The sequence below is a fragment of the Nesoenas mayeri genome, assembly GCF_963082525.1.
Source record: "Nesoenas mayeri genome assembly, chromosome: 1".
Taxonomy (NCBI): domain Eukaryota; kingdom Metazoa; phylum Chordata; class Aves; order Columbiformes; family Columbidae; genus Nesoenas; species Nesoenas mayeri.
Window position 1 is genome coordinate 42,530,404 of NC_137541.1, and position 19,385 is coordinate 42,549,788.

Sequence of the window (19,385 nt, forward strand, 5' to 3'; positions counted from 1 at the left end):
AAGGAGAGGAGGGACAGGTGCTGATCTCTTATCTTTGGTGACCAATGACAGAACCCGAGCAGGAAGATGTGCTGGGGAGATTTAAGTTGGACATTAAGAAAAGTTCTTCACCCAGAGGTTAGTGGAGCCCTGGAACAGACTCCCCAGAAAGGAGTCATGGCCCAAAGCCTGACAGTCTTCAAGAAGAGACTGGATAACTCTCTCAGGCATATAGTGTGAACTATGGGCTGTCATATGGAGGGACAGGAGTTGGACTCGATGACCCTTGTGGGTCCCTTCCAACTCAGGACATTCTATTATTCTGTGGTTCTGTGGTTCTATGCTTCTTTCTTTCTTGGAAACGTGCAGCAATTTTGATTCCCCATACCAACTCTTACAGCATTGTGCTTGCTTTAAGTGACCAGAGAAGGGAGGGTAGAGCACTAAAGGAGAGTAGCCCAGCTTAAAGGGACACAGAGCCTTAGGAAGATGAAAGACATCAGCTTGATCCATGTGGAAGAGGTAAGAGCTGATAAAGGGCTGGCACCTGCCTCTCTCTTATACCAAGAGCCTCCCTGCTGTGGCCCTCGTCATGGTGACTGGCAGTTGCTTTGCATTCCTTCCAACTCCTGACTTCTCCTTCTGTGGTGGGGAACTGTGTTTGCCTTATCCACAAGAACAACTTCTTTCTATTACTAGTTCTTCACCTTGGGCTAATCTCTGAGAAAAGGCTAAGGTTTCTCAGCTCTACGCCTCTTAGGCTCCCTGTACCAAGCCAAGTCTCTCAAGCTCTGAGAAACAATGCAGTCACTGTTTGACAGGACCATCCATTCTTCATGCCAAAGGATGCTGAGCCAAGTATGAGGCAAGCCTACTGCCTGCATCTGGTACAGCAGAACAGGGATGGCTCATATCCCTTGCCTGCAAAGTCCCCATCCACTGTACACCAGCACTAGGACCTCTGAGGGATGTCTGAGGTTAATACACAGACATTAGCCTCTCCCTCTAATGAAGTGTGTAGATATCCATGATCTTGCAGTGCAACTTTCTACTGCCCTTCTGCCCCAGCTCACATTTCTCCTCGCCTCAATCTGCATCTGACGCTCATTCATTTTTGCTGCACCAGATCAGACTTGGTGTACCCAGTACTGTTCTGATCCCTAACTTTCACAGAAATCTCCCATCCTGGTGAAAATATCTGTTGATAATGGGTCCATTTCCATGGGAAATGATTCTTAGTAATCAATCTGACTGGTTGGGCATTGCAAGCATGATTAAATTCAGAGAAATGAGATTTTTGAGCTTACTCACTGAGAAATTCACAGGCTCTATACTTAAGTGAAAGACATGGCGAGTGGGAAGTCACATATTTGCATAACAATCCAGGCTATTCACTTTCTGCTTTATTTAGTAAAATAAATGGAAAAGTTCATGTGATGTCAAGCAACCAATCTCTTCCTTGTGTTGGGAGAGGCTGACAATGGATCCCAGCATGGCATCAAAGCAAAGAGAATGAGGGAGACAGATCTCTGGGAACTACAAGATTTATCTGTGATATTGCCATTTTGCTATATCACCCTTTGCTCCAACAGAAGTGGCATGGAAGGACACAGTGTAGGGTAATACCAGAGCTCCCAGACTACCGAGAAAAGGGGGCTGGAGCCAGCAAATGAGAAGGGACAAGAGATTGCTAGAAAGGACAGGCAGTATATGTACACAGCATGGAGATGGGAATCCGTGGCTGACTTGGCCCCTTAATCCTACTATGCCAGGAATTCCTGAGCTGCAGGGCTCAGTGAACGCTTCATACACCAGAAACAGATGACTCTGGGCTCACTCATCCTGTTGGCTGAGAAAGAATCAGAGTTCCTCATTGAGAGCCTTCTCCTTGGGTTTGTCTTCTTTCTAAAACACATTAGAGGCATGAAATCAGTTTAGACGTTTCTCAGCATAGTGATAAAAAGAACGAACCAACTTAAATGCCCCCCTCTGCTCTCTATACCACTGTTCTGCCTATCCCATTTCAATTGCACAACAGAGGGTACTGACACATAAAGCCCCTGCACTATAGGAAGAGGAGCTTTGACAGAGATGTAACTCTTAACACTGAATGAACATGGAGATTAAATTGTCCCTCTCCCAGCAGAGACATCTGGCAGAGTCCTGAGCCCTTGTCTGTATACTCTGTTCTGTGGCCTTCTTAATAGATTTCCTTCCTATCCATGCCACTGTCTCTTTGATCCTCTCTTACGTGCTGTTATCCACCACCCCCATTCTCAGTGTCCAAAAGCAGCCTTCACTCTGTCCTCCCAGCTGCTGTTTCCAGAAAATAGATGCTTCAGTGAGACCTGCATACAGCTGCAGGGGTCAGTGAAATTGCCTTGCCGTAGAGTAGAAGGCAAAGGTCAACGAAGAAAAAGACTTTGCAAAGACACCCATCTCTGACTTGCTCTAAATCTATTACTTTCCTGATATTCAGGTGCAAAAGAAAATGAATGAAGAAGTGGGAGGGGTGGGGAGGAGTTCAAGGCACTGAAGTAATCTTCTTCAAGAGCCTTATGAAAAACAGCATCATCCTACAAGATCCCAGCTTTGTGTAGACTGTACAGGAGTCCCTCTTTACCTTCTCCATTCTTTGTAAGAAACGATTACAGAAGTCCTGTACACGCTCAACAGAGACTTCATCCAGAGTCAACACATCCTGCTCCTCATCTGGTGCATGGAATATAGCTAGAGCTGGCAGCTGGGACTTTTTCAGTTCGAAGAATGACATTGTTCGTTCATTGCTCTTCAAATTGCTGTCTACCAAGATAAAGAGAATCTGTATTGGAAATAGGAGAGGAAATGTGAGAAAAAAAAAGAAACTGAAAGACAGAAAATAGGTCCCCAAACAGTGATCATATAAAGATTAACAGCGATAAACAACCTACCACACCTAGGACAACACCTTCCTCTGCCACTAACTGCTCTGTGCAGTGCATTTTTTCTGTATTTTATCAACTCCAGACTTACACTACCAAACAAAATGTCTTCTTTCAACTTCTTTAAAAATATATCTACAGTATGGCTGGAAGGCAGTCTCCATTTCCTTTCTCTTAATAGATGAGGAAACAAGATGTCTTTTATCTTTGTGGCACAGAGGAAGCTGAATTCTCTACTTGTAGGTTATTTGGATAAGATGTTCACATCCATGCAAGACCCAGAGTGGGAGAGTAAAAAGGTGTTTTGGTGTGTGGAGAATTAAACACAATTGCAAGAATGTGCAAGTGAAGTATAAGGCAGCAGGAGCTGCCCTATACAATATGGACACCAATATCCATGCAGCCCAACTCAGTGGAGGGTTTTTCAGATCCAGGGAAAGAAGCTCAACAATGAATAAGTCAGGCTGAGAATGACCTACAGTTTTCTGGGCTCTCAAATAGTCTTGGAGAGCAAGATCAAGCAAAGGATTAGGATTCTACAGAGATGATTCAACAGTACAGGTCTATCAGAATTGGTGGCCAACTCCATAATTTTATTTTAAGAGTAAGTTTCAACTGAGACCTTGCAGGTGCAGTAGGAATTGGCACAAATTTAAAATTTTAGAATCATTGTTAAATTATCTGTTAATACTAAATACAAACATTTTGTAAAAGAAAATAAATACAGCAATTGGACAACTTAATCAGTGATATGATTAAATAGAATCCCTTGGCAAGTGACATCCAAGTCAATGAAGAAAACATTCAACTAACATGCATCATTTTATATTCTCTTTATCCTGTGCATTTTACTGGGCCTAGCATATTCAATGTACCTATAGATATGGATATGATTTAACTTACACAAGAAAAGAGAACAGTTTGAAAACAAGAAAAGTAATGCAATGCAAAGATGATGTGCCCAGTTCCCAGGCTGTGACTCATGTTTTTCATTCTTTTCAATCAAGAACACCCAAGTTAGTTCAAAACTTTTTTTATTCTCTAAAAATAAACTCGGTAAATCTCAAACTATTTATTAAATTTATGTTCAATTAAAAAAAAATATATCTGAAAACTTTCCTAGGCAACAGCCTATGGGAAGGAGGGATAGTGAGGCTAGTATAAGGTTTAACCGCAGTTAATCACTGCAATAGAGAAACAGGAACAATGCTTTCACTGGATATGTGATATTTATCACTTGAAATTTCTCTTCCAAAGGTCAACTGTGCCCCAAGGGAAACAAGAAGTTGCCCACAACTTCTCCCAAAGGGATAAATTCATCCTTTTGTAGGATGAAGCTAGAGAAGGATCACAAATCTAAGGGTCATAATCCTAAGAACCCAATTTAAGAGGCTTTCAGCTGGAGCAGCAGCATTTATGTGTTAGGTCTCTCCTTCCAACTAGCAAGCTGGAAGCAGAGGCTGGTGTTGGAGGGAAGCACTTTCAGAGGGTTTGTACAGGAAACTGTATCACATTTTCACCAGTTCATTCACCAGATTTTTGGGGTTCTCTAGGAAAGATTCTCTAGACAATGATTTTTTTAAGCAAATGCTAAACAAGAAGTTAATTTTAAAAAGCATTTAGAATACCTAGGTTGTTAAAGTTGTCACTTTCTACACAAAATCTCCTTCACTTTTAAAACAGATGAAAAGCATTTTAAAATGGCAATATAAATCAATGTTAGTCAACATTCTTCACTTTATCAAGCTTCCAGCCTTTGCAAAAAACCCAAAACTAAAAAGCTGTACATATTTTATCAATAAATACAAAGAATAGAGTAAGAATAAAAGAATAAAAAGGTTGGGGTTTAGAACTCTAAACACCTTCTTCCTTACAGAAGAAAATGAAAACACATAAACAACTGGCCCCTCAGCTAGCAAGGCTGAGATACCATCTTTCACAGTTCCTGACCTGGATGTCTCTAATGACTCGCTTTTGGCTCACAGAATTAAAGGGTGCCAAAGTACAACAAAAGTTTCCTTCCCCTCGTATTGTCAAAAAATACAGGAGAGACAGTAATTGCATTTGACCACTGTCACTTGAAAGAAGACACTTTAATGCCTATCACATGCATTTTAGAATGACACATTTCCAGTAGGTATTCTGACATGGGATGAATCCTCCTTCAGCAAAAGAACAGGCCATGTGTCCTCTGCTGGATGTGTTCCAGTGGTCCTGCCAAGGCCTGTGTTGGCCTCCAAGGGCATCTGCAGGGCAGTCGGTAAGGTGCGTTGGTACTGCGGCCACAAGCACTGGAAGCCTTGTCTCCTCAGCAGCTGGAAACCAAGACATTTCTACGATAGATGCCACCTGGTGGAACTGGCACTTTCTCAAGAGGAATTTAATTTGTTTAGAGATTCACAGCCAGCTCTAAATCATAAAGAATTAATGCAGTGACCATGGAAAATTATGCTGAGCATGAGACAAGATTCACTTTGCCTAACTTCTGCCATTTAGATCTTAGTCTTGCCATAGCCAGTCACCTAGGCGACCTCTACAATAAATGGTGACAGGAACTTCATTCCACCTATTTTAGAAGAGAAGGAAGGACATGCCTGTCCTTCTCTACCAGTCCTGAAAAGAGCCTAAAGCCTTTGCTCAATTTACCCAACCTATAATTCACCAAAACAAATCCCACTTATGATGCCAGCTCTCAAGTCACTGCTAGAAACCAGGTAGTTCCATCCCAAACATGAAGTTAATTTTCTATTACATACTATCCTGTACAATAGCTGGTTTTTTTAATTATGAAACCATTTCCATGAAATGGCTCCATTTTGTAGCAATCTTCTAGCCTGTGTTCAGAGGTCTGCTGCTAGAGGCAGTGAAGAAGCTTCTGCATGGATGAGGAACTCCTGGCACAAATTCTCCCCTCTACACATGATATACTCCATGCACTGTCACCTGCAATAAGCTCTATTTCAGAAAATTTTGTACACTGGTGTCTTGACAACCTGATTCCTAGCCTAGTGGTTTTAGGACACCAAGTTCCTGCTAAACACTAAAATACGGAATGATGTTATTGCCCAAGGAATTGAAGTTAATTAAGCATAGTACTGCAATGATAGAAACCACTTCGATATTGCTCAGTTTTTCCTCTAGCAAACAGGAAGGATGATGAAGACTCATGTCAAGTGTTTGACTTTGAAATTCATGGAGCTGCAACCTTCATTCTTTGAGAAGAGTCTGTAAGCAGAAAGATCAAATTCTGAAGTTTGAGTAATTTCTTACATAGCTTACATAGCACATCAAAGCAAGAAGATATCAGCCATGAATGAAAAAAAAAAAAAAAAAAAAGCAGCAAGCTATAAAAACAACTTTACTGCAGATATCTGCTAAGTGACACCGACAATCCATATTTACAGGTTCTACTGTTTATGGCTAAAAGAAGCATCTCCAAATATTATCTCTCTCAATTCTGGAGCCATCAGTGTCTGACAAGAAAAATAAAAAGTGTATGAATGGCTGTCTGCAAGATAAGGGGCATTGTCCTTTCATTTCTATGGAAGAACTTCTGAAGGACTCTCAGGAGTTTCTCAGAACCCATTCCTAAATGGCCTTACATATAAATTAAAAGGGACTTTGCAAACATCTCCACCCAAATAATTTTCTAATTGTAAACTAGTTATATCAGTTGCAACAAAAGCTGGTTTTGTTATTCCCAACATCACCTTATTGGAAGTGCTGCAAACACCCAGGAGGTACACCAGCTGCAACTGTCATGTTATACTCTGATACTGTGGAAAGAAAACTGAAGATGCGTATACTCATTTGGATCAGCAAAGCAAACCCTGAAATTTCCTTTCCAGTTGAAAGCCTTGACTCTTGGCAGTACCTTCTCAAATAAGCAAATATTTGATTGCAGTGGGATCCTTCCAAGAAGGCTGGTGGATTCACTCCTGCAGCTGCAACGCTCTGAGCTGTCTGTTCACTGTTATCCACCCACAATTGTTTCTCAAGGTCTGCTAGAAAAGTACCATATTTCTTCTTCCTCTTGTCAGCTCTTGCATCACCTAACATTTGCACTTTCTTCTCCAGCATTTTATAGCCCCCAGGTTCCATGTTACCATGTTACCTAGAGGAATCTAGACTGCCTTCAGACACTCACTGTTGCTCAGGGTGCAGTTCAGGCTGTTTTCAAATAACAGTCTTCACCATACAGCCTCATGGATCCTCCAGCTGAAAATCTCAGCTTCCTCTCAGGAAAAACTGAAAAGATCATGAACCAGAGATGAAGGGACCATAATCTATGAACTGGCAGGTGAATCACTTCCTCATGATCCATTAACAGTTGGAGTTTATGATCTTAAGGGTTTTTTCCAATCTAAATGATTATATGACTTTATTATTTTCTTCACTTTTGGGGGTCAGCCACTCAGCAGAAGTTCCTCTTCATCTCTCCATTAATCCAAGCAACAAGTTTCTCTTCTCCCTCTTGATTTGAAATAAACCTGAGTTAACACAGTAGTCCTGACAATAGCTAACTCCACTTAGGAAAATTACCAACAGAGATTTCCATGGTATTGTGCAGTGTCTGCTTCTGATATTCATGCTAATTCATGTCTTTGTACATGACAGCAGTGGAGACAAACCTAATTGGGCATATCACTCTGCTTGCACCTTAGTATCCAGATTTAAGACTCCAAGAGTGAGATCCTAGCTCTCTCTCACTGCTGTGTACGAGAGCAGTCCAAATCACAATTTACTCCTCAAAGTGCTACTCCTTTGGCAGAAGCAATTTATTAGACTCTAAGTCACTTCATCTGTGTGTCCTGCAGTATCACTGCAGTAAAGTGGAAATAAATGGTCAAATTCCCACATCTTTAATTTCTATATTTTACTCGGACAAATTTCTAGACTGATTTGATGGGAAACTTGCCTGCATTAATTTAAAAAAAAAAAAAAAAAAGAAAAAGTTAACTTTAGCCTTCTGGCAATTCCTACATTATCTGGACTTCAGTACATTTCATCCAATGTTTTGTGAAGCATTTCTAGGAAAACTATTCACATTTGCTCAGAGCTGAGCTTGTCACATGAGGAGAAAACTGGCTGCAGCCACAACAGCAAAGGATAGTGATACTAAACAGTAATGTGTTAGAAGAATTAGCTGGCTGGAGGAGACGTGTGTCAGACTGCTGCATAAGGAGGACAGGGATAATGGTGTCACTATAATCCATATCTCACATGAGAAAGATGGAATTTTTCAACCTAATGACTTTTCTTTTATCACTATGTATTCATCAAAGAAAAACACTTTCAAAGAGACCTTTTGACTTTGATGCATGGTTTCTACCTCATGTCCTGCCAATGGGTAGGACAAATGGCAAGGTCCAAAGTAGTCCTGCCATAAACAAGCGTCAAGACTTTTGAGGGTGCACAGTTCTACCGTGGGCCCTCCATTTGAAGATGAGAATATACTTGATTTTTAATCTGCCACTTCAGTACCACAAGCAGACGCATGCAGATGTTCTTGTTCTCGAACCCCAACTCTTTCCAGCTCCATGTTTCTGCCAGGAAGATCTATTCCACTGCTTCTCAGCTCAGCCTTCCTCACTGCTGTGATCTTCTGTCCCCTCTTGTCTGCTGTTCTTCCTTGCCCCAAATGCCTTCCTGTTGGTCCCAATCTTCCTTTGCTTGCCAGTTCCTTTCTCTGTTCCCTGGACACAAATTCCCATGTAATTCAGCTGCTGGCAGAGAATCGCCATGGAATGATTTATTACTTGGGAAATTTTGACTGCAGAGAGGTGGGAACTAGGCAAAATTGCTCTGAAATCTATCCCAGCACCTTGGTGTGGGAAATCCAACAAACCCATTTGCAACTCCTTTAAAATAGTCCTTTCCCCAGGATCCAACCAGTAGGCTAAGGGTTAAGAAGCACTGTGACACTAATTGCTTTCTGGTCACTTATATAACACTCCTTGGCACCTTGCATGCTCTATATATAAAATCACCTCTCACACCAGTGGAATGCAACCAGTAACAGACTGAAGTGCAGCAGATGTTTGTCATCTCCCAGTGCAAGGGAACAAAACTGGACCAGAAGCAAGGAAGTACATCATGTCCCACTGAGGGAGCGAAGGAGCAGGATAACATATTTTCCCCACAAGGAGGCAAACTGGCAAAAAGTGAAGAGATCCAACCCCACCACTTCATTATCCAGCTAATCCTCTTTTCCTGCCACTTGGCCTTTGCTCCCCTAATGCACAGAGAAGGGGATTATGTCCTCCACATGCACAGAAGAAATAACTCTTTTTTTTCTCCTTAATGCCTCCCCGTCCTCTCTTGTTTGGACTTACCTTCCCCTTGAAGAGCTCTGCTGCCATCCGATACCTGCGCATTCGCTCGGGGTGCTTTGGGGACATCTTGTCTGTTATCAGGAGGAGGTGAAGCTGGAACGAACTCTGCATCACACCTACTGCTGTCTGTCAAAAACATGGCCACCACAGACAGAGAGAGAAACACACACAGACAAGGAGGTTGAGAATTTTCAATCTGCATGGATGCACTGCTAAAGGGACACCAGTCCTCATATGTCAGCTGAGATTTCTTTGCACATCAGCCTCACAAGCAGGGCAGCTTGTTTTAAAGCAGGAAGGATCCAATCTGGGTTCTTTATGGAAGTGCTTTAACCCCCCACCTTTGCTGATTCCCAAGACGGGAGTCTAAAGACTACAAGAGTGCATCACTTGCCTTAGGATAGTGACTAGGCAGAGGGACTGCCTGGATACAGCAAGCTGAAATCCAGAGGGGCAAGGAAATGGAGAGGGAAGGTGAGTAAACACTATACATAAGGGTTTCCTGAATCACTGAGGTCCAGCACCCAGCTGAAATGAGAGCGAGAAAGTGAGCAGGATTTGTGGTGTTAGGGTTTGTGTCTCCTCTTGTTCTCTTTCTTCAGCATTAAGCTGTGTGTAGGATAAGGATGAGTCCAGAGCCCCATTTCAGCAACCCCATGGCCTGGGCATCCCAGAGTGCTGAGAGTTAAAATCGCCTCTGCAGTCCTGCAGTGGGAGAAGACTTGGAGCCGCCTGTCCCTCATCCCCTGAGCAAGGGCCAAGCAGGCAGCACACACTGGCACTCTGTGAGGAGACTGGCACTGCCCAAGATGCCGCCACACCATCTCCAGGCAATCACTCACTCACTCACTCACTCACTTGTCATCTTGCTTCTCCTTCCCACCACTTCCCACAGCCCTGCAGCCTCTCCCTCAAACTAAACAGCAGCTAAGACAGACCTGCTGCCTTCCCTGTGCCACTGAAACCACGGAGGCACAGACCGTGCAACTCCCTGCCAGCAGGAGAAGAAAGTTTCCACATGCTCCAGGAGTAATACAGAAGGGGTCAGGGAGTGCGTGCTGGCAAGGGACACACACCACAAAGCATCTAGTGTTTGGCAGCTGAGAGTCTGCTATTAGCCTAATGTTTATTAGACATTTTTTATCCTTTCATTTCACTGGTAGAGTGCAGATGGGTCAGGGAAGAGTAGAGGGGATTCAAACCAAGGCTGGAGAGCATTAGAAGATCTCATGGGAGAGGATGTGGCTCAAGGTGAGGGTGAAGCTGCCAGCACCAAGGGCCATGACAAGGCTGAGCTGACAGCAAGAAGGGCTGGAGAAGCGGTTCCCTCGGCAGCTCCCCATAAAGGTGTGCCTGTCCATGCAGCCTTGTGCAAGAGCAATAGCAGAGCTCATGAACATGGCCAGGTCACATCTGAATCTCCTGGAAAGTCCACAGGGTAATCATTGCCTAAAAACATCTGAAGTATGTGGGCGAAACAGTAAAGGCCCCACGATGGGGAGACAAACTCTTGGCAGCACTCAGTGTGAACCGCATGACCCCAGCCTCTGCTGAGCAGCAGCATTCTTAGATGTAAACAGCATATGCACTGGGAATAAATATTTATGAAAAAACAGGCTTTGGACCGGAGACTGTAGGAGCCAGTGTTAATTGCAGCACCCTAATAGAACTCCAGAGTGTCTGAAAAAAATTAAAAAATGGAACAAGTGTACAGCCAGTCAGGGTGGAGGGGACCAGCTGAACAGCTCAGGACTTCTCCGTCAGGGAGACAGCCTGGGTGCTGAACAGGACACCATAGAGTAAGTGCCCAAAATATCAGCAGAAATGCATGAAGAAAGATCCATGATCAAATGATTTGGCAAAAAATGCAGTGCAGGCTCCAAGGGTTCAGAAGGCCTGGGTGACCATAAAGATAATGAGAACATCCCTGCTGATGTGACTTGGGTGTTCTCAAAGGACTGTAAGGACAGTGAGACAGGATGTAGCCTTTTTGTCTCCAGAAATATTATGTGATTTTGAAATGTATTTTTCACATCCCTTATCAAGATGAAAAAAAATCTATCCGCTTTTTGTTTGTTTGTTTTTAAGAAAAAAGTAGAATTTCTACAGCACTTTATTCTGGAAACAAAGTGTTGCATTTCCAAAACAAAATGCTCTCTCTACTGGTGGGCTGCACCTGAACTGAGGAATGTGTCAGCTGATCCTTGGCATCAGCATGAAAATTTACACCTTTCAAACAGATTGGGACATTCTCCTTTGATTAAATTGTGCCTGGTCAGCACTGCTGTTGCTATCCAGAAGTCTGCAAAAGATCCCATCAGCAATGATAAATCTCAGCCTTGTAGCCATCACGACTTCTAAGGCCTATTGACTCCACATCAATGAGCCCAGTGAACTGCTGAGATTTCAGAGGAGCCTAAATTCTTGGTCACCCCCTGTAGCAGGGAGGAGCACTGGTACCCTGCTGCTGCCAGTCAGATGGGTGGGCTAATGAAGACAGCCAACATGGAAGCATCCTACATCTGATTATTTTGTTGTTGTTGAACTCAATGAATTCTGGAGTAGGGGATGGAGAAGATGGGAAAAAATTTGCTTGGGAAGTTTCCAACCAGCTCTTGAATATGCCTTCAAAAACCAGGCTTACATCAAGCCCTGTGTGCTGGGTGATGAAGAAAAGCCTGCCTTCTGGGAGTAGGTCACTCAAGTTTCCGTGTTTCTCAGACAAAAATGGGGGATCCTGGCTGAGCAGGGTGTGCAGAAATGGCACAACATCGCAAAAGCCCATGGGAGGATGCAGCACTGCCAGTTGAAGTGGTGAGAAATAAGCTTTCTGCCCACCAACACCCCAAATTTACTGGAAAGCTAAAGGAACCACCATGCCTCCCATCCTCTCCCCATCACACTCACGTGCCCCAGAACAGCGTTTGCTTCCAGTCCCCATTTGGAGTAGCAGCAAAGAGTTGCTTCTCTAACTCCATCCACGCTGTTGCCACAACCCTCACACACATCTGGGTGTGCAAACTCTTGGGCCAGAGGACACCCATGAGGAGGAGACCAAACACGAGGGTGAGGGCTGCGGGGAGTTGGTAATTACCACAGGGTTGTACTCTGTCACCAGTCGGAGCTCGTTCATCCGAACAAAACGAGTCACCTTCTCAGCATCAACATTGTTGCTGTTCATATCCAGATCTTCCCGCTCATTGTCTACCTGAAGACATGCAAAGACACCTACAGTCACAGCTGTCCTCTCCTCCCAGCACCCCCTCCAGATTCACTGATGGCACTCACTCATGGGAGACGCCCGCCCAGCCCCTGGGACACTGCCATCCTCTCCCCCCCACCACACAATCCCCACTTCTGGAGGTCCAGAACCTATAGAGATCAGCCTGCACTTTGAGATAAGGATCTTCCACCCTCCTTCAGTCTCCCAAGGACAAGGCAAACTCATGGCATAACAGAAATCACTGAGGACTCCAGACATCCCTACAGTATCAGCTCCCAATGCACTGGAGACAGGGTGGATTAGCTAATAAACTATTCTAGGCATTGTGGGGAGATATCATTAAACAGCCTAACTCCTTGCATTGATTTTGGCTTTACATTCCTTTTTAAAATCTTCATCTGCTTATTCTATTTCTTCTACAAGTAATAAACATTGGCATGGGCCTGTATGGATTTCCTGGAAACATTGTGCAAGCAGGAAATCTCTCCAATAAAAAGAAGATATTTTTTCCAGTACAGCAGAAGAAAAAGAAAAAAAAAATAAAATAAAAATAAAAAATCAAGCCAAGCACATTTCATCTTTAGAAGAAAATTCATCCTGCCACACATCTCCCCACCTTCCAACCCCCCACCCAAACAACATTATTTTATTGAGGTTTGTTTGACATGGTAAACAGAGAAAAAGCAGGCACACAGGAATGATAGCCAAGGCATCCGAAGGGGCAGAGTTGCTGTGCAATACCACCACAGGACGTGACTGAGTTGAGCCATGAGGACGCTGGTCTCTGATATGCAATGGATCAAAGTTTGGGATTTAAAGGCCTTTGATGCACATGCTGAATGAGGTTCTTGGGACTGAGGAAAGGTCCACATGCAACACCCCAGATCTTATTCTCTGCATCTATACCTCTGAAAGTGCTTGTGTTAGTTTTTTTCCAGTGTGTGCAGACATCTAAAGCCCTTTTTGTTGTTCTGCGGTCATTGGCAAGGTCTTTGATCTGGTAGGGGGCCACAGCACCCTGTCTGGCAACCCAAACTGGTGCTTTTCAGACTGTGCTGCCTGATTCCTCTCACAGATTTTCCTCATACATAAAATGAAAGGGCAGCTCTACTCTAGTAAATGACATCAGGCCAGTGTAACACCTGGGAAAGTGAGATGAGACAGGTCTTGGGAGACAACCTAAAGCACCCCAGACTCCACAGAAAGGTTTCTCTTGACTTTCATGGGCCTCTGGCAACATCTGATTTTCATTTCGGAATAATAATCTTAAATCTTTACTCAACATTTATGATTTTAAGCAAATAAGGCTGGAAAGTAGCCTGCCTGTAATAGTTGAAGCTCTAGTCAAAAAGTCTTTATCATTCCATATAATTAGCTTGTTAGCATCTGTTAATTATGTTCTTTGTCGATCAGGCCAGATTCCTCACTTCATTCGAATAAATCAGGTTCCCTCCACTATATACAAAAAGTCTCACCAACTGACAGCAGCCCCTCCTACTACTGTAATTATGGTTTAAACTTCTAGGCATTATAAGTGTTTCATACTCTGCAAAAGCAAAGAAAAAATAAGTTATGTCTCTGATTCACTGCTATCTTGGTCATGCATCTTCCAAGTTCCTGTCTCAGTACTCTTTTCCTTTTCATCTCTGACCCCTTACTCCTACACAGTGTTCAGCACAGAATAAAAGGAAAAATAATGTGTCTGAATAACATACTTTAAGAAAAACTGTCAAAAAGACAAGTGAATTGTCAACCAGACTTGAGCCTGACTATTGTATTAGTTTCTTGGTTGGGTTTTGGGTTTTTGTGGTTTTAATTTTTTCCTATTAAACAAAGAGTTCAGCTGCAAGAACTGGACTTTGAACAAAGAATAGTCAATACAATCCAAATTCCAGCAATTCCAACAATCTTTCTTTTATCAAACACCCTACCAATGCAGTCATCCTCACTATCTGCCACAGTGCAAAAACAAAGAATCTTTTCAATATTTTTGGAAGAAAACCACCATGACTAAGAACCAAAACTGAGATGGGTGTTGCTTCAAATTACAACATCCGCACATAGCAAATAAAAGGTTAAATAAAAGGACCTGCCTGCCTATTTCTTGACTCTTAGATCATTCTCTTTGAATTATTTGGATAATGCCAGTGGTAAACACAGTGTATGGCTCTGGTGACACAACACTTCAGAGGCTTTTAGGACATCTTGTGCTACCTGGGGCCCCTCTCCTCCTCAGATACACTTCTCTCCAGTTTTCAAGGGCCATACTTGTGTGAGAAGGGGCAACATGAGGAAATTGATATAACCGGTAGAATACTTGCTCCTAGCTTTTGTTGGTACTCTTGAAGCAAGTACATGGCTCTTCCCAGCAGCATCTCCTTAAATTTCAGTAAACATAGCTTCAAATTCAGTGAGGCACCAGCACTTAGAGTTGGAGTCAACAAAGTTTTGATCTTGCACAGCATCCATACATAAGAAAATGCAAAGTAACATTTTTAATGGGGCCCATGCCCAAAGTGTATTTGAATACACTCTGCGAACCACAGTGTAGGAGACAGAAAAGAATGTTTGGGATTTCTTTTGGTGGTAGAGCATCTGTAACTCCAGAGACTCAGCCTGGATCTGGTTTCAGTCATGATGGAAAAGTTGTGTACCCAGGGAGACAGCATTGCCTGCCTGAAGTGACACTTGGCAAGACTTGATACCAAGCCTGCTGTGTTAATCCATTGTAACATGGCCTCTAGATGCTTTTCATGTGTCTCAAGCCTTTCCAAAACCATGGAAACCTCATCCAAGTAACAGTGAGCTCCAGGCAGGTCACTCAGAAACACAGACATTGTTCTTTGTAAAGCACTGTGGAGACTGGACCAGATCCATGAGGCACACACTTAAGATGGAGAATTTCATCAGGTGTAATAAATGTTGCGTGTCTTGGTGATGGTCACAGCAAACCAAAAGCAAAAGACTGCTCTGGGGCAGGAAACTCTCCAGATGTGCTTTTAGGTGGGCGGACAGACTTTTTTCTTTGCTTGCTATAAAGAGAGATGAACACCTTTAATCTTTATCACTGCTACCTGGAGATTTAATTTCGTCTGTACTTTGACTGTGGGCAGTTTTTAAGCCCCTGCTCTAGGAGCCACTCTCACCAAAACCAGCAGGTAGAGGAACTCAAGAGCCCTTTACACGGCACCGTTGTTTCCCCGGTAGGGAATGGGTCGGGGGCCAGCCGCGGCCCGCCCCGCCTAGCTCCCCGGGTCCTCCGGCCACAGCAGCGCCGTGGGTGCCCCCAACCCACCCCCGAGGGCCCACGCACCCTGCGGAAAAGCGTGACCGTGTTCGCCGCGACGCCGTAGTGGGACAGGACCGCGGGGCTGCTGCTGAGGCCGAAAGGCACTTCGGGGGTCCGGTTGGCCGCCAGGCGAAACTGCGAGACTTCGGGGCTCTCCAGTTCCTGCGGGGGAAGAGGGAAGGGGGTTAATTGGAGATGAGGAGCGCAGCCTCCCCTGGGGACTCCCCCGCCCGCGAGTGGTGCGAGGGCGACACCTACCGTCCGTCCGCAGCGCCGCCCGCCCCCACGGCCCCCCCGCCCCGCCAGGGGAGCGGGGAAAGGGCCGGGAGATAGGGGCAGCCAAAGGGCAGGGGACGCCGGGATAAAGCGTCTTTCTCTTTCGGTGTCTCCTTGCCAGCGTGGCTGGGACGCTGCAGCCATCGCCACCTGTCCTCCCAGAATCGGGGAAGTCAGCAGGCGGCGATGCCAAGCGCGCTGTCAGGCTCAAAGCCACAGCCAGCAGGTAGCTGCGGCACGCTGGGAACCTCACCCTCCGTTTGCCTGAAATCTCACTTCTTACCTCCACACTTAAGAGTTAACCCAGTGATGATGGGAAACGCTAGAGCTCTTAGAAGAGAAGGGAGAAACTCAGAATCTGGATGTAGCATGCTTAAATGTATCTACATATATATATACATGCACACACACATATGTGTGTGTATATATATAAAAAATAAATATATTAAAAAACAATTTTTAAGATAACCTTGATTCTAGAGTCGGGTTTTTGAACACCTTGTTTTAGCAGTATCCTGATTCCTTTCAAAAAGGTATCTTAAGCATATCCTTTAAAAAGTAGCTAAGGCAGATACATGGAAGGATAAAAATGTGCAATTTCTCAGTAATTTGAGGTCCATTCTGCTTCTTGCAGTGAGAGCACTAGCTACACCCTTAGGCCATATTAAACCCTCTCTCACTAGTCTTTTGAGTGATGTACTTTTGATACTTCTACTTATTGGATTTAAATTCTCAAGGCACAGTGTCTGCTTGGAAATTGGTCTGTTTTTCTTTTTGGTTTGAACCGTCAGCTTAGCTCTTTGCGAGCCCAGAGAGAATGGAAAACAAAATTCTTTCTTCATTCAAAAGAAAAACAGCTCTTGTGACCTGTTTTAGCAATGCCAGCGCATAGACATGGCTTTGGTGAGAGCGCTAAAGCCTGGGGTGAGAATGACCTCACTGAGTTTTGGAGCATTCCTGGGAAAGCTGAGGTTTAATCAGGCCAAGCATGGCCCTTTCTCACACACATGCGGGGTTTCTGGAAAAATATGCTGGTTTTCCACCATGGCATGCTGCTCCCAGTCAGGGAGGCCACACTCATTATGCAGGGAGCTTGCCGAGCCGGGTACTGCAGTGAACTGAAAGGCTGCAGCAGATTAGTAATTTATGGCGAACAGAGAACATGGACATTATTTGGATGAATACACTCTCAGGCAGAGGGCCAAGACAAGCCTTCATGGCACACATACATCTTTATCTACTGTTTAAATGCAGCCCTGTCGTGCTTCAGGCATCAAATGCACGACACGTCGCTGGCTGCTGCCCCACATTCCTGGCAGCTGGGGCTGTCCCCACACTGCAGGACAGCACAGCCACCCCTCCCTGCACCAGGACCCCGTGTGTCGCGTGGGGGCAGACTCCAGTTGACTCTGATGCATGAAATTCTGCAGCAGGAGGGAGGCCACCGTGGCACAAGGCACCAGCTTTTATGCCCCTGTGTTGCTTCATGCAGCAAGAAGCCACAGTCCCTGCCACAGCTCGGCAGCAGGCTCTGTGCCCTGAGTACAGCCTTGCCACAACCCCAGCCAGCTACCCTGCAGGAAGGAGGCCTCTGAACACTTTTGTTCTGCACGTGCAGATTGCCTCGCTGGTTTGCAGGACTGTAGCACTGCAAGAGTAATCCTCGAGGAGCTCTGAATGCCTGCAGGTGCTCAAGGCAAGGCAACTGGTGCTCTGTGATCAGTGTTTAGCAAGGGCCCTGGGGCAGAAGCCCCCAGCGCTCACACACTTATTGCTGCCCACACTGCACAGGCAGCACCACTGGTCCTCACTCTGGTGGGCTGCAAGATGTCATTGCCCTATACCAGGGCAAGAAAGGGGTTGTTTTTGAAAAGCTAGTGTCCTCTGACAGAGGCTGCGGCAGTTCGTGGGCAGCAGAAGCCCACATTAGATCTCAAGGAAAAGGGGGAAAGAGGTGCAACTTGGAGACCTTGAAAGTAATGAGGATCCTGTCAAAGAGGCCTCTATTTTATGGTGTTCTAAATAAATATTTTTGTCTTGTTTCCTAAGGACAAATATTAATGCCATTTTGGGGACAAAGGGCACATACCTATCAGTCACCTTTGAATTCAATTGAATTTAGACACAGAGAGGTATAGATCTCAAGGGTATCCACTCTGGGGAGCAAAGCAGTGAGACAGAAATATCATGCTGCCACTCTCCCTGGGAGGAGGCTGCAGCTTGAGTCCAGACCCTCTTGGACTTCAGCGGATCCACACCAGCACTGGTCCCTGAGGCCCATCTTCCTTAGCCCCATCACGCAGACAGTGCCTCGCACTGCCTTTGATGACTAAAGCAAACAACTGACGTTCCCACTCACACTTCACCAACACCATTTCTCTGCCACCCACACTCCTATTTTCTTTCCCTGCAACATTTTACTTTCTCCCGCTCCAGGGCGCCTACAACCTCCTTCACCTTTCTCCCTTGCTCCATCTCCCTTCCCACACACAGAATTCCCTGCATTCTCTCTGTGTCCTGTCATGTAATTTCTCCACATGCTTGTGACAGCTCCAGCACCTTTTGTAACAAGAGCTGCCTTTGGAAGTTGTTTATGCCACATCCAGCTCCACACTGTCATCAGGGTGGGATAGGGCTCAGAGCTGTCAAAGAGGAGGTGCTGGGAACACACCTGGAAGAATCCAATGACCACCACCTCATCATCACTGATGAAGGCTTCGGCATCTGCAATGCTGTTCAACAGGACAGGTTTTTCTGTGGTGCCAGCTGTGCCTGGAGAGGAGAGGTCATTGTTGGACAGAGGGTACACATAGAGCAGCTCGAAGAGGCTTCCTCCCAACATGCACCCCACCCCTTATAATTTGACCCACACACTTCTCCTACCAGTTCAACACAGTGCTTGCACAGCACACCCCAGGTAAGGAGGACACCCCACAGCAGGCCCAGCTTTTCCCTGAGCCAGGAGGAAAGCTCACTTACTGTGGGATGCCGAGTCGCCATCTCCAGTACATCCTGCTGGGGAGCTCCCAGTGAGCAGGATAACGAAGAGACACAGGAAGACGGAGGTGTCCATGGTGTCAGCTCGCCCCCTTCTTGCCACGCCACCTTGCTACAGTCCTTTTCTTGGCAAGAGACACGTCAGCTGCTGCAGGGGCCCACTGCCACTCCCAGGATGGTGGGAAGGGAGCAGCTGGCCCAGGCTGAAGCCTTCAGCTCCTGAGGTAAAAGCCTGGCTGGGAGAGAGCACCTCCCTGCTGTGCGGGCACCAGCCTTGGAGAGCCTCACCAACACTGCCACCACTGCATCCTCACCCACAGCACTGGACATCTTGGCTCCTCTGCACCTGTGCAACCAGGTGCCCC

General features: G+C 45.2%; 1 protein-coding gene across 1 annotated transcript; it reads right to left on the bottom strand.

Moving 5' to 3' along the window:
- Positions 1-1,839: 1,839 nt before the first annotated feature.
- ERP27 (endoplasmic reticulum protein 27) lies at positions 1,840-19,096 on the bottom strand (the record flags this gene model as incomplete). The annotated part of the gene is made up of 7 exons (XM_080359728.1): positions 1,840-1,884; positions 2,603-2,800; positions 9,236-9,361; positions 12,330-12,443; positions 15,772-15,909; positions 18,695-18,795; positions 19,003-19,096. 7 exons carry the CDS (start codon positions 19,094-19,096, stop codon positions 1,840-1,842), a joined length of 816 nt encoding a protein of 271 aa, XP_080215854.1.
- Between the last annotated feature and the right edge of the window lie 289 nt (positions 19,097-19,385).